The 13797-nt window shown below is 47.2% G+C and overlaps 7 protein-coding genes across 7 annotated transcripts; 3 read left to right on the forward strand and 4 right to left on the reverse strand.

Moving 5' to 3' along the window:
• Nucleotides 1–421: 421 nt before the first annotated feature.
• Nucleotides 422–2362, reverse strand: TRUGW13939_04596 (uncharacterized protein; the record flags this gene model as incomplete). Its single annotated transcript, XM_035487767.1, has 6 exons — nucleotides 422–616; nucleotides 701–843; nucleotides 903–1224; nucleotides 1278–1792; nucleotides 1851–2162; nucleotides 2215–2362. 6 exons carry the CDS (start codon nucleotides 2360–2362, stop codon nucleotides 422–424), a joined length of 1635 nt encoding a protein of 544 aa, XP_035343660.1.
• Nucleotides 2363–2888: 526 nt separating this feature from the next.
• Nucleotides 2889–4574, forward strand: TRUGW13939_04597 (uncharacterized protein; the record flags this gene model as incomplete). The annotated part of the gene is made up of 3 exons (XM_035487768.1): nucleotides 2889–3462; nucleotides 3510–3575; nucleotides 3622–4574. 3 exons carry the CDS (start codon nucleotides 2889–2891, stop codon nucleotides 4572–4574), a joined length of 1593 nt encoding a protein of 530 aa, XP_035343661.1.
• Nucleotides 4575–5726: 1152 nt separating this feature from the next.
• TRUGW13939_04598 (uncharacterized protein) lies at nucleotides 5727–6887 on the forward strand (the record flags this gene model as incomplete). Its single annotated transcript, XM_035487769.1, has 1 exon — nucleotides 5727–6887. The coding sequence occupies one exon, from the start codon at nucleotides 5727–5729 to the stop codon at nucleotides 6885–6887; it is 1161 nt and encodes a 386-aa protein (XP_035343662.1).
• A 29-nt stretch (nucleotides 6888–6916) lies between these two features.
• On the reverse strand, nucleotides 6917–8320 carry TRUGW13939_04599 (uncharacterized protein; the record flags this gene model as incomplete). Its single annotated transcript, XM_035487770.1, has 1 exon — nucleotides 6917–8320. One exon carries the CDS (start codon nucleotides 8318–8320, stop codon nucleotides 6917–6919), a length of 1404 nt encoding a protein of 467 aa, XP_035343663.1.
• Nucleotides 8321–9144: 824 nt separating this feature from the next.
• Nucleotides 9145–10450, reverse strand: TRUGW13939_04600 (uncharacterized protein; the record flags this gene model as incomplete). The annotated part of the gene is made up of 3 exons (XM_035487771.1): nucleotides 9145–10034; nucleotides 10086–10241; nucleotides 10321–10450. 3 exons carry the CDS (start codon nucleotides 10448–10450, stop codon nucleotides 9145–9147), a joined length of 1176 nt encoding a protein of 391 aa, XP_035343664.1.
• Nucleotides 10451–11349: 899 nt separating this feature from the next.
• Nucleotides 11350–11796, reverse strand: TRUGW13939_04601 (uncharacterized protein; the record flags this gene model as incomplete). The annotated part of the gene is made up of 2 exons (XM_035487772.1): nucleotides 11350–11376; nucleotides 11437–11796. 2 exons carry the CDS (start codon nucleotides 11794–11796, stop codon nucleotides 11350–11352), a joined length of 387 nt encoding a protein of 128 aa, XP_035343665.1.
• A 762-nt stretch (nucleotides 11797–12558) lies between these two features.
• Nucleotides 12559–13047, forward strand: TRUGW13939_04602 (uncharacterized protein; the record flags this gene model as incomplete). Its single annotated transcript, XM_035487773.1, has 1 exon — nucleotides 12559–13047. One exon carries the CDS (start codon nucleotides 12559–12561, stop codon nucleotides 13045–13047), a length of 489 nt encoding a protein of 162 aa, XP_035343666.1.
• Between the last annotated feature and the right edge of the window lie 750 nt (nucleotides 13048–13797).

Consider the following 13797-nt stretch of genomic DNA (forward strand, 5'->3'; position numbering starts at 1 on the left):
CATCGCAGATCAGCCACCGATGCACCGGCTGTGGAGACCCCGTTGCTCCTACGTTGTAACGTACACTACTAATAATAAGCTGACGCAGGCTTAGCTCGTGGCTGTTATTATTATTGCTGTTCAGCTACGCTGCTTAAAAAAGCCACAGAACCATGGATTGTTGCTGCCTGCCGAGACTTTCGAGTCAACAAAAATAACAGCCAAGAAAGCCAAGCAGAGCAGAGTGCAAACTGGGGCCTGATACGACAACTAAAAAGCAGCTAATACATCGCCAAGTCTATCTGCTGTCTGTCTATCCGTCTATCCGTCTATCCATACCCGCATGCGGAATATTTCCCGCGACTGAACTCACCAGACCCTCCTCTCCCTTGCATTTATTAGCAAACAAGATGTCTGCTTCTCACCAACAGGTTTGTCAATGCTACGTTTCACCGCCGGGTCGCTGCAAGCCCTTGCTCTTGACAAACAGAGCCGCGACTGTTGCGATTGCACCTAGCAGGGCCGACAGGGCAAATGACCTGCGGATTCCTTCAAAGTACACCAGGCGAGCTGCCATCTGGATATCGGGAGGCAGGTCGTATATCGCCGAAACGGAATGTCTAATTTCATCAATCACCTGAAAGAAAGTGCACGAGGTTCAGGTCAGCCAGAGTCTCAAACAAGTACCTTTCAATCCAAACGGGAATTCGACAGGTTTTACTTTCCATTTATCTGGTATTCCACTCAAGGCCTTTGCAAGGCCTGAGTTTAATGTATTCTGCACGATGGCTGATGTCACAGCTACACCCCATACGGTGCCCAAGGAGCGGATGAGATAGACGGTTGACGCTGAAACGGCGTGATCTAAATCCTCAGAATCAGATCCGTAAACAAAATTTTTGACGAGGGGGAAGAAAACTCACCGCCATGCTCGAAAGCAGCCATGAAGCTAAATAGAATCCCAGGGTATACCATTCCTTGCCCTAGATTGGCGGGAAAGACATACACAAAGTATTTCCAGCCGGCATCGCGAAAGCTGAGTAGCATGACTAGGAGGTTTCCCAGGAACATCAGAAAAGCGCCGGCTCGAACAATCTGCGCCAGCTTGCCCCAGCGTGACATGACGATGCCGGCGATAAGACCTCCCACGGGTGTTGCCAGAGAAGGGATGATCAGCCTCGCACCGGCTTTGCTAGCAGAGTCCAAAAGAACCACCTGGAAAAAAAGCGGGAGGTTGAACAAGAACTGTGCCATCAGCATTAGAATATGAAGAGACTGGATACGAATTGTATACTTACAGCGTAAGCTGCAGCACCAACACACACATTCGCAATTTGAATGCAAATGGGCTGCACGCCTCGCAGCATTCGGAGGGGAATAACGGGAGCAGCAGTGGTTTTGGCTTCGGTCACGATAAACAACGCCAGCAACGCAGAACTTCCAACAAGAGAAGCAATAATCCATGGATTGCTCCACGGCAGCTCATTCCCCCCTAGGCTAAGACCCACGAGTTGTACAGAAAGTCCGAGGATAAGAAGCAATGATCCCATTATGTCTACTTTCTGCCACAAGCTCTGGATTCCCGACCCTGGGGCCTCCCTATGCGGGAGGGTGATGACGAACTTGCCAACGACGAGGGCAAAGAGGGCGACCGGGACTTGTAGTAGAAAGCACCATCGCCAACCGATGGTGTCTGCGATGGCGCCGCCGAATGAAGCACCGCAGATAGAACCAAAGCCGTGGAGAACATTCTGGGCAGCCTGATACATCCCACGCCTATGGAACGGGATCAAGTCGGAATTGATGACAGTCGCTACACACAATCCGCATCAGCCTTGAATATACCGCATTGAACAGAATCTTTGTTATACCCATGGTCATAAGGCCACCTCCCCCAATGCCTGTGAGAGCTCGCATGATATTCAACAGGAAAATATCCCTAGCAATCGCACAACCAAGGCAACCCAGTAGAAACGAGATCGTGCAGGTGTAAAAACACGGCTTTCGCCCAAAGATATCGGACATCCGGCCGTATACCGGCTGAAAGGCGGTGCTTGTGATCAGGTACGAGGTCGTCAACCAGGAGGCCGTGTTTGCCGCAATGAACTCGGAGCTGATAAGTGCATACGTCGAGGCCGTGATTGTTCCATCGAATCCAGCCAGGAAAACGTTGGTGAAGATGGCTATTTTCTGTTAGGGTACGTCAATTGCCTACAAACAACACCGAGCTCATACCAATTTCAATCCAAAGAAACCCTTTTGGGGGTTTCCAAGCCACGCCTGCGTCGTTTTCTAGAAGCGGTCGTTCTTCAGTCGGGGCTTCGAGGTCGTTGCACGAAGACCGGCGGGTCTCTATTTCGGGAGGGTGGTCGTCGATGGTCATTATGTACGGGGTTTGATTAAAGAAAACTCGGAAGCAATTGAAAATGGTACAAGCAAATGATAAGTTGTCGACAAGAAGGATGACCAAAAAAAAAAAAAGAAGAAGAAATTCGGAACGCGACAGGCTCCACGCACACCCCTCCTTCCCCATCGGGACCCCGCCAACATCCACTCTCTGCATTAACCGATCACGGAATCATGCCCGCAATGACACGATCTGGTCTGTATTGATATTATTTGCTCTCTGAAGAACCGGCTTTTGCTATTCTACCTAGACGGGAAATTGATCTTCGCGAGCGATGGTGTCATACCGTGTCGACCGCCTATATATTCGTCTTCATTGCCGGATCGCTCTCTGTCCTCGGATCACCTGTTACAATCCAATTGATAACTTCAAAAAGCGTCTTGAAAAAAACTTTACTCCAGTGCAGAATACCAGACCAAGGTTAATGTACCCTTCGTTGAGAAAAATGTAATCACCAAAGCTAATCCGGGCCTAGCACCGGCGGCCTCGCTCTTCAACCAGAATGAAGCCTATCCAGAAAACCTGGGACAGATTGCTCGTTTCTGCTCTTTGTCTCCCTCTAGCAGCTGCAGATTGGCAGTTTCGGTCTCGCCCTGATCTGGCTCCTCCACGCCTCAACATCAGCATCCCAGCAGCCCCAAGCGTCGAGACGGGCTACCTGTTCATCGCGCCCTTCTCAAGCTTTGGGGACTCAAACTCTCACGGTCCTCGTCAGGCTGCTCCGTATATATTTCGGGATGATGGAGACTTGGTATGGTCCGGTTACGGGTATTATTCCATCTGGGCCACCAATTTCCAGAAGTCACGCTGGAATGGCAAGGATGTCCTCATCTCATTTGAAGGAGACCATAATCCCGGCTATGGACATGGACACGGACATGCTACGTTTCTAGACCAGCAGTACGAAACAATTAGAGAGCTGCGAGCCGGAAACCACAAATTGATGGACAAACATGAATTTGAGGTGGTGGACGAAACAACTGCATTGATACAGGTCTATCAGCCAGTTGTAAGGGATCTCAGGAGATGGGGCGGAAACAACCAGCAGCAGTGGATTGTAGATGCGATCTTTCAGGGTAGGGCTTCTTGTCACATGCAAAGTATGACGCTGACTGGAAGATAGAACTTGATATCCAGACTGGAAAAGTAGTTTTTGAATGGTCTAGTCTTGAACATGTTTCTCCAGACGGTATGGCTGTTCCTCTTGATCTATACACATTGCTAATTCATAGCAGAGGCGATCCTTCCGCTAAACCCAGGGCAAGCCGGATCTGGATTCAATTCGTCTGACGCATGGGACTACTTTCATATCAATTCTGTCGACAAGGATAGCGATGGCAACTACTTGATCTCCGCGCGGGACGCATGCTCAATCCACAAGGTCAATGGAACCAGCGGGGAGATAATCTGGCGTCTTGCTGGGAAACGATCAGATTTTGAACTTGGACCCAACGTGGATTTTTGCTTTCAACACCATGCCCGTTTTGTCTCGCAGGAGGAAGACGAGGAGATTATTTCACTTTATGATAACTCTGCACACGGCACTGAAGATGGACGAGGTCACGAAGTCCATACACACCCCTTCTCGCAAGGCAAAATCCTGCGTTTGAATACCAAGAACTGGACCGCAACCGTCGTTCAAGCGTTTGCTCCACCAGAGGGATATAACCTTCTCTCCAAGTCGCAGGGAAGCACTCAGCTTCTTCCCAATGGTAACGTTATTGTCAACTGGGGTTCTTCGGGGGCCTTGACTGAATACCTGCCAAACGGCACGGCTATTTTCCATACTTCCTTTGGTTCTGGCTTCTTGGGTCTGGGTGTCCAAAACTATCGGGGATACAGGTTTAATTGGACCGGCTTTCCGAACGAGGAACCCGCAATCGTGGCAATTCAAGCCGGGGCTAAAACAGGCGTGTACGTGTCGTGGAACGGGGACACTGAAACAAAAACATGGAGATTCTTTCAAACTGGCGATGACGCAGATAGATATCTGGGAGAGACTCCAAGGACAGGCTTTGAAACTGTTTTCTGGGTGCCTGCGGGAATTCAAAACATCAAGGCCGAAGCCATTGGCGCCGATGGCAACGTGCTGAGAACGACTGAAGAAGCAACAGTGGAATATGATGGCCATTTTGAAAACTCGTACGGCTTGACACAGGGATCTCTTCAGAAACCTCTTGCTGTCTAAAATGTGAACGAAGAAGGGAGTGTGAAGAGAGAATGAAGAGGAGAGAATGAAGAGGAGAGAATGAAGAGGAGAGAATGAAGAGGAGAGAATGAAGAGGAGAGAATGAAGAGGAGAGAATGAAGAGGAGAGAATGAAGAGGAGAGAATGAAGAGGAGAGAATGAAGAGGAGAGAATGAAGAGGAGAGAATGAAGAGGAGAGAATGAAGAGGAGAGAATGAAGAGGAGAGAATGAAGAGGAGAGAATGAAGAGGAGAGAATGAAGAGGAGAGAATGAAGAGGAGAGAATGAAGAGGAGAGAATGAAGAGGAGAGAATGAAGAGGAGAGAATGAAGAAGAGAGAATGCTGTGGGGGTTGAACAAGGGAAGTCGCTCTTTTAAATTTCTCCCTTGAGTGGTCTATTCGATATGAAAGTCAAGTTTACATGAGAACTGTTGGAGCCTGTGATAATCATAGATTGACTCCCCAAGAGACCTCTGGTCTTTTGCAGCTGTCAACAGAATCTTATACATCTTATACTTGCTCCTACTTTTGAGCCTTAGTAGGTTTTCCATATACTCTACATAGTTACCCCACCCCAACTCCCGAGTTGTGTCTCTTGATAGACGCCATCCTCCCTTTGACCCCGGTCGACACCCGCGAACTGCTCGCATCTACTACCGTACACGGAAGCTGCCTTAAAAGAATCTAAAAATAGCTCTCTACTTGAAATACTATCTTAATCTCCATCTTATCAGGGTGGGGTTATGGGCCTACGCATACACATCTAGTGGGGCGTAGAGTGCAGGTTGATGGCGCGAAGCAGCCAATCACAGATGATTCAACTACGCACTGATCGATAAAAAGTCGTAAGACAAACATGGGTTCCATGATGCGAGGTCGCCAATTACAGAGGCCGTGACTATCCAACATAAACAGGAGCCTAAAGGTGATGCTCTATTGCGCGAGACATCCAACCATGACAAGGGTATCTTTTGGTCGCGATTATTCAACGCGGCAACGAAATGCCGAGAAGAGTAGGCATAAATAGGGCTGTAACGTCCCTCGAAGCGATTCGGACATCATCATTCAATTTTCTACCGTCAGTGACTAAGAAACATTGCTTTCATCTCTATTACCATCGAAACAATATTCATATACATCAATTCATGACAATGGCACCCCTCCGTATAGCAATCATCGGCGCCGGCCCCGCTGGACTTACTCTTGCCCGCCTTCTCCAAGTAAAAGGTATCCCCTACACAATATATGACCTGGACGCCCACGCCTACAGCCGCGACCAGGGCGGGACCGTCGATTTGCACCGCCGGGGTGGACAAATGGTATTGGAAGAGGCCGGGTTGTTGGAGGAGTTCAAGAAATTATCGAGGCCGGAAGGAGAGGCGACAAAGTTGGTCAAATACGACGGGACAGTACTTGTTGATGAGAATGTGGAGAAAGTGAAAAGGCTCGAGGAACATCAAGATCGACCGGAGATTGACCGGTTGGTTTTGAGGCAGCTGTTGCTGGGGTCGTTGACAGAAGGGAACAACAACATAGTGTGGGGAAAGAAATTGCTGGGTGTTGAAGAGTCGAATGGAAAGATTGATCTCCAGTTTGCTGATGGCGTTGAAAAGGCATTCGACATCGTTGTTGGCGCCGATGGCGCGTGGTCGAAAGTTCGGCCATTTCTGACTGACGAGAAGCCCTTCTACTCTGGCATCACAGCCATCGAGCTTTGGGCGACGAATGTTGATGCTCAGCACCAGTGGCTGTCCCAATATGTTGGCCAAGGGAGCATGTTTATGTTCGACCAAGGACGAGCGGTCATCAGCCAAAGAAACGGCAACAACACCATACGCACATATGCTGCGGTAAAACAGCCAGAAACATGGTCGAATGATTGCGGCATCGACTGGTCCAAGCCGGAAGCGAAGACGCAGCTCATCGAAGGCTACTTTATCGACTGCGCAGACGATCTGAAGCGCGTCATCATAGACAGCAATGACAACCTCGTCGTTAGGTCGATGTACATGCTTCCCGTGGACATTAAATGGGAACCAAAAGCTGGCGTCACCTTGATTGGCGACGCTGCACATTTAATGACTCCTTTTGCTGGTGTCGGTGTGAACATTGCCATGGTAGACGCACTGGATTTATCTCGAGCAATCGCATCCTGCGTTGACAACAAAGAAAACATTGGGACCGCCGTGTCTGCTTTTGAGAAGGAGATGTTCCAAAGGAGCCAAATGTTTGCGAACAAGACTTGGAAGAACATGCAATCACATTTCAGCGCTACTGGCATCGAGGAGCGTGCTGCGCTTGCTCGTAAATAGACGTTGGGATACTTCCCGGCGAAATAGTGCTAACTCATGGGATATTTTGAAAAGGATGGATGGACTGGCTGCTCGGTCAAAATATGCTGGAGCCCAAATTGAAGTGGCTTTGCAGCCATTGGGAATTTTTTAGCAAATTCAAATGCATTAAGCGAAATTGCACGTCTCTCCATAAAATTTTCACTAGAAAATGAAAGTCCATCTGCCGGCGCTGTTATGTCGAACAATGAAAAAAGTTCAAAGCCAAACCTCTGTAGTTGAACGAGAACGGATGTCGAAACGCAATCGATAATGGCCGAAAGGACTTCAGAATACTCTCTATAGCCACCCGGGTGTACCAATGGAAGTGCTGGGGTGACCTCCCTTTCATACCATTCCTCTAATGAGTTGTAAACTTCGACTACTCGGTCGAAGAGACATTGACATCTAGGTAGATCGATGAGATGTGGCGCATTAGCTGCTTGACAAACGTTGAGGAGTAACATGCACTCGCAGAAAACTTGCGGCATATCTAATAGAATTTCGCAAAGCTCGGATCTCCAGCGATGGCTTGCTAGCTTATGGTCTGGAAGGCCTTCACCAGATTGCTTGGGTAGCTTCCGCCATTGTGGATTTGATAGGAAGGATCTTTGGCGGCGGTCCATGTCCTGAGCTAGGAAAAATGCTCGCTGAGACTCTAGCATAGCTCGCTCAAAAGGCTGACCGAAGTTTTTAGGGCCAAGTTCCTGGATCAACAGTCTCGAGCCGCTTGACAAGTTGTTCCAACGTCCGTTATCCGAGCTAGTCAGGAGCTCACATAGTTGAAGAATGAGTGAAGAGCAGATTGTTTCAGGCTCCAAGCGCGTTTCTGCCGCTTGCACGCATTTCCGAAGCGAATTTAGACTCCTACTGTAGAGCCTGACAGTACTAGACGAGCTTGCGAGCAATTGCCGGCGCGTGTCTCCATAGATTGCACACAAGCAGGAGACGGCGTCATCAAGAGCCGGGTTTATTCCGAGTCTGTTTGGGATGAATTGGTAGAACTCGCCGTGCGATCGAAGGGGAAACTCTCTTCGACTTTCAGGGTCTGTGAGTATGTGTAGCAGGAGGTTACACTGGTTTTCTGCCTGTGAGGCTGGCAGACGAGATATGGAGACTTGGAACAATTGGTCTCCTACCGAATACTCCTCTTTCACTCCAGAATTCTGGCTCGATTCGCTATTCTTGATCCTAGGAGTCGTATCCCAAGCAGCTTCTTCCAGGAGATATCTTTTGTTCCCCTTATAATGTGCTGCCAACCGCGATCCTTCTTCGACAAACTTCCATCTCTTCAAGTATCCATCACAGACCCATCCAGCAGACGTGCAATTTCGACAATCTGGCCATTCTTTTCCGCATCTAACTTTTCGCTTCCGACACGTTCCGCATCCTGTGCTTTTTGGGGTGCCAACCATCCAGAAGACTGTTCAAGAATACCACTAGAGTAGTGCGCAGCGTCTCTTTGCAAACAGCGATCCAGATGGAGCCAACTGAGAAGGGTCGAACAGTCTTCCCATGAATCAGAAGGGAATTTGGTTGTGTCTCTATAATTGTTTTGTTGTTTGAGGTCCAGTGAAGATGGTGGAGAAATTAGTAACGAACTAGCGAGCCTTAAAATATTGGGAGGCTCTGATTGGACGTGACCAACTCGTGATAATGTCGCCCTAGTAAATTGGGTGCCAGTTTGTCAATTACACAGAGCAATCCGAATTATCAAGAATTTCTATATATTTATTTTAATAATTAGCTATTGTTGCTGTAAGCCTGAGTCGTCAGGCGGGCAGCCACGTGCAGTCATCTCATCCCTCATTGTCATCAATTCTTGTGCAACAGGATAGGGTACTCTGTTATCTGCCTATATGAGATGACTTTGGCTCGGTTGTTGATAATATGCTCCAGCGCCCCCTTTTTTCCATTATTCTCAAATGTTACCACGAAGTCCGAATGCATTTTCGTGGTTCGTCTGAAGTCGTCATCAGAATGAGCAGTGTCGACTTTCCAGATCTTTTGGGAAAGGTTACCTAGTTGATGTCAAATGATTTATCAAAGTATAATCATAAAATTAAATCAAACTCGTCTAGTTGTTCTCTTATCTTTTTTGTTGCTGAAGAATCATCTAAATCCTTTGATACATGTAAATAATCGCATAGGTAATGAAAGCCGGAGAATGAACTACTCCTACTTATAATTGATCAACTCATCAATTAAACTGTAGACTCTAGGGATCAACTGTCACCCTTTACTTGGCATGCTCCGAAACGGTGAAAGAGTATTGGGGCTTCATGTCGTTCTTGACAGGGAACAAATCGCCACCGTCAAACTTCATATCGCGGAGATAGTACTCAAAAACCAGCTCGTCGGCAGTGATGTCCAGAGTAACAAATCCATTCGCAGCAGCCTGTGAATTGGCACCAAGGAACTTGGTAAATGGGCCCAAGGATACACCGTTGTTGCAATCGCCGGCTTGGGGGTAGCCAGCACCACCGGACAGGACGAAGTTGGTATTGTTGTTGTAGTAATGGGCGGTGCAGTGATCGTGACCGTTCAGAACAATACCGTTGTGGTTCTTGACAATAGAGATGAGAGGATCAAGCTCAGTGTAATTTCCGCTAGAGGACATGTAGCCGTGATGCAACTGCAGGAACTTCCAGTCGGCCTTGGACTCGGAAAATGCCTTGGCCAAGAAGTCCACCTGCGTCTGGGTGGTTTTGTGGCAGGCGGTGGTGTATGGGTTCTTGTACACAGAGCTATCCTTCTGATACGAGTTGATGAAGCAGTCCGAGTCGACGACGACAAAGGTAGCAGTCCAATCAGCACCAACAAAGTCGTAGGTGTAATAAGGAAGCTTCTGAGTTCCGAAATACCAGCGGTCATCGTACAGGGGTGCGATCTTGGTCTCGAAATCAACTCCGGATTGCCCGTAGACGATATCGTGATTACCCAGGCACTGGTACCAGGGGGCATTTTCAAAGACGCCCTGTGAGTACATGTCGACCCAGGCCTCTTGGAAACGGTTGATTCCGGTAGTAGTAAAGTCGACACCGCTGTCATAGAAATTGTCTCCGACGGAGAGGAAGGCTTTGCAATCTTTATTGGCACAGACATCGGCGATGTAGGTCGCAGTGGATTCTTTTGGGCTCTGGTTAGTTTTCTAAGTACATCTGCGTATGTGTATATTACCTTGCAGGGCAGTGGCATTGATGAGATAGCTGCGGTCACCGGCATCGCAGTCATTTTGCACAGAACGTGGGATTGTCAGGTTTTGGGCTTGCAAAACAGGCATGACGTTGTTGCAGAAATGCTCGTTGGCGGGCTCCCATCCTGTCCAGCCGAAGTCTGAGAACAGGCTTATCAGTAAATGAAAACAAATATCTGCACCAGCAACGAGGCACATAAAGGCTGTAGAGATTCTCACCTCCGAGGACACCAACCGTGAGCTTCTTCAGCCCTGTTGGAGCCAGGACAGGACCTTGGCCAGTCTGGGGCTTGCCGTAAGCCACGGTCAAGGCCGAGAGGGTCAGGATAGATCTAAGAAGAGTCGGCATTTTGAAGAAGTGAGCTATTCGCTAAATTCCCTGAGATGCAGGAAGCCTGTCGACGGCCAAGGCTTCTCTTATAGATCTTCCATGTGGTGCCGGATCGAACGCGAATCTTTAGCTAAGACAAACGTTTTTTTCTCGAGGGAAGGTTCCGGATCAGAAACAAGATACAGAAATTAGCGAAGGGGTCAGAGACCTTTTTGTTCAACCCTGTGATCGTCCAGGACAAGAGCACGTTTCTGTCCCACTGACAAACAATCAAGGACTGCAATCTCGCTATTTTCCATTGGGTGGCACGCTACGCAGACAAGCTTTGTGGGGAAGTATACAGTTGGAAGCCTTTTCGCCAATCGCGTATCGACCGAAGAATAATTAGCGCCTTATATGTGTATTACCCCTGGTGAAATGCATCGCGGTCGGATCTTTACTGTTGGCCCCAGGCAGCCGTATTTCTCTGCTGCTGTCCAATCGAAGACACTACCGAGGGCCACGTGCTTACAGTGTGTAGAATACTTGTCAACACTTTATTGCAATAACTGTGGTCGAGACTACAGCGCCTTGCAAATACGGCTTTACATGGTTCCCAACTCTCTGACTCTTTCTCGGCGCTACCCCCGTAGACTAGTCTATATTTAATTTAGACTGGTATTGGATTAACGTACGATGTGTATGGGACGTACGAGTACCACCATTGTCGTAAGCTAGAAATTCATGGCATGTATATCTGTATATCAACATTTAACTACATTATATTTAGACTCATACATCAAGTATTCACCTCTTAAATATTCAGTTCCAGCACCAAAAACCTTTATGGTTGAAATAATGCGCAATCAAGGCTACCTTCTAGTGTTTGAGTATTTATTATAATAGTGTCAAGTTGCTGCAAGGTGGCCTACAACTAACTAGGAGGATCCGGCGTGGTAAACATTCTGTTGACCCGCAAGTATTAGATCTCACACTGACCAGAGAGATTGGAGTAATTAACTTACTTGCCACGACTTGATAGCAAAAGTTTCATTCTTGGAGCCTGCAGTAACACATTGCGAGTTTCCTTTCGAAGACCGACCCTTGCAGCCAGGTTCGTCGAAAGATACAGATGAATAATAAGAGGAACCGGGAGTATGGGGATCCCCTCCTACATCAGGATCATAAATGGATTGAACGGGTGCCTTCGCGGTCACGTTGAAACAATAAACGCCGTCGGAACCCGGATCATATTCAAAGTATTGTGCCGCAAAATCGCCGCCTGCATCGCAGTTGTTGTCATGGTAATATGTGGCTCTCTTCCAGTAGGCAGAAGCAAACAGGACGTTTCCAAGGGAAACCGCAAGGATGGGCAAGAAATGCATATTGGAAAGAATGAGGTCTAATTTCGTCTGGTTTTCAAATTAGAACTGATAAGTAGCATACTTTATATAATGAATTGGCCAGGGCATTTATATTCAACTGGGACATGCATGGGGTCTAATTGACCACTGGGCCGCTAGTACGCACCCACCAGCCGCGCTGACCAACATTATGCACATCTTAACGGAGTTAGGAAAGTCTTAGAAGGACGATCTATACAAAGTAGATTCCAGGAACGCAGGAACCCGGAAGTATTACTGGCTGGCGTAAAAGCAGCAAGAAAATCTTGTAACATTTAGACTGCCGCGGTGTCGGTCTGAGTCCGCTTCCTGTACATATCTTGACCCCTAAACTAAGCTACCCATAATTCTATTTTCTCCAGAAAGCTTGACAAAGTTTTAAGTTGAGAGATATACGGGTCTTTCTGGGGATAAAAAAACATACCTAGAAGGCTAGAACCATCGGCGACTCCGGAAATTCATGTCCATGGAATCATGCTAAAATGATAACACAAATCGCACTGACAAGAATTCGCCATGATAACTGAGACACGCGGGTCGTCGATCTTAATTGAATATGTCGAATGTAACCTTAAACCAACAAGCGCCCCTTCCACGCAGTACACAAATATCATGCAAGGGCCGGTTAGGTGGCATTTATTAGAAACACTTAAAAGCAGTAGATATCCATTCTTCTTATTTTGTTTTTATTCTTAGTGTTATCAATTGATTTCTTGAAACTGCCTTGAACAAGAATAAACCACCATGCGCGCTGCCATTCTTTTAACCGGCATTTTGTCCAGCACTGTCCTTGGTGCAGACTATCTTCTAGCTTCTCCCTATTTCGGCGCCGATAAATACTTTGGCCTCCTACTAGATCCTCATGGTGGCTCCATTGTCTTAGCCCAGAATGACGGAGGCAAAAGTGGCAACGACAATTCAAGCAGTATCAGTCTCCAAGGAGGCTCACTTATTCTTAGCCAAACCTACGATTATATACCCCGAGTTGTGCAGGTAGCAGTTACGAATACCTCCGAACTTGTGATTGCCGATGGTGGCTTTGCAAATCCTCCTTATGTTGAATTCAGCTTCACTTCAAACGGGACTTTGGTGTATGGCGATGACAAACAAGATGGATTCTGTGAGAAGGGCGATGCTGGCCAGGGGGAGGCCAATCTCTACTTGGCGCCAAAAGGGTTCGAGTGCAACGACATCGGTCGTTATACATTCACACGAGTTCAAAGAGATTTTTGATTGGATCCAAAAATCCCCCACCCTGTACTGGTACATATTTTGCTCTATATCTTGTGTGGTATATATCAATTGGACGGCAGCATTTATATGAGGTTCTGGGCATTTACTGAGGTCACGTGCGATCAACTGGGCAAGGGCAATGGACAACTAAGATATTGTATAAACTCGCACAAGTTCGGGACCGGATCCGCTGGTTTAAATTGATCTTTTCTTTGATTTCAGCCGATTTTGAAGGTTTTTTTTAATTCCGAGTTGGTTTGAAGTCAATGTAGAGCGCGTAATTCGGAGACACAATGGATTCATATGGGCTGGGTCTGGATGTAGCGTTTTCCTGTTATTATATTGATGGAAGATTTGATTACGTTAACTAATATTTAATGATTGAAAATACGGTGATCCGATTGATGGTGCGGCTATTGATTTGATTTTTATCATAAAGAATGATCTGGACAACTACTGGTTAATGGTAAAATATTAACTATCTTAATAAAGATATAATTGTTTGTCTACATGTAGAACAGCACCGCGGTATAGACTTGGTATATTTCTGTTCAATACCACTCGTAAATTACTAAATTAACGGACCAAGCCTATTATGGATTGGATTGCGGAAGTGGCGCTGAGAAAGAGTCGAAGAGTTGCAAAACGTGTAAAGCTGCACTTGCAAGTTGCTGTATTGCAATTACACTAACTAGTTAGCTAGCTTTGCCTGTGCATCCAACGGCATTTCGCCGGTGACATGCATCGAGC

The sequence above is a fragment of the Talaromyces rugulosus genome, chromosome II, assembly GCF_013368755.1.
Source record: "Talaromyces rugulosus chromosome II, complete sequence".
NCBI classification, from domain to species: Eukaryota; Fungi; Ascomycota; class Eurotiomycetes; order Eurotiales; family Trichocomaceae; genus Talaromyces; species Talaromyces rugulosus.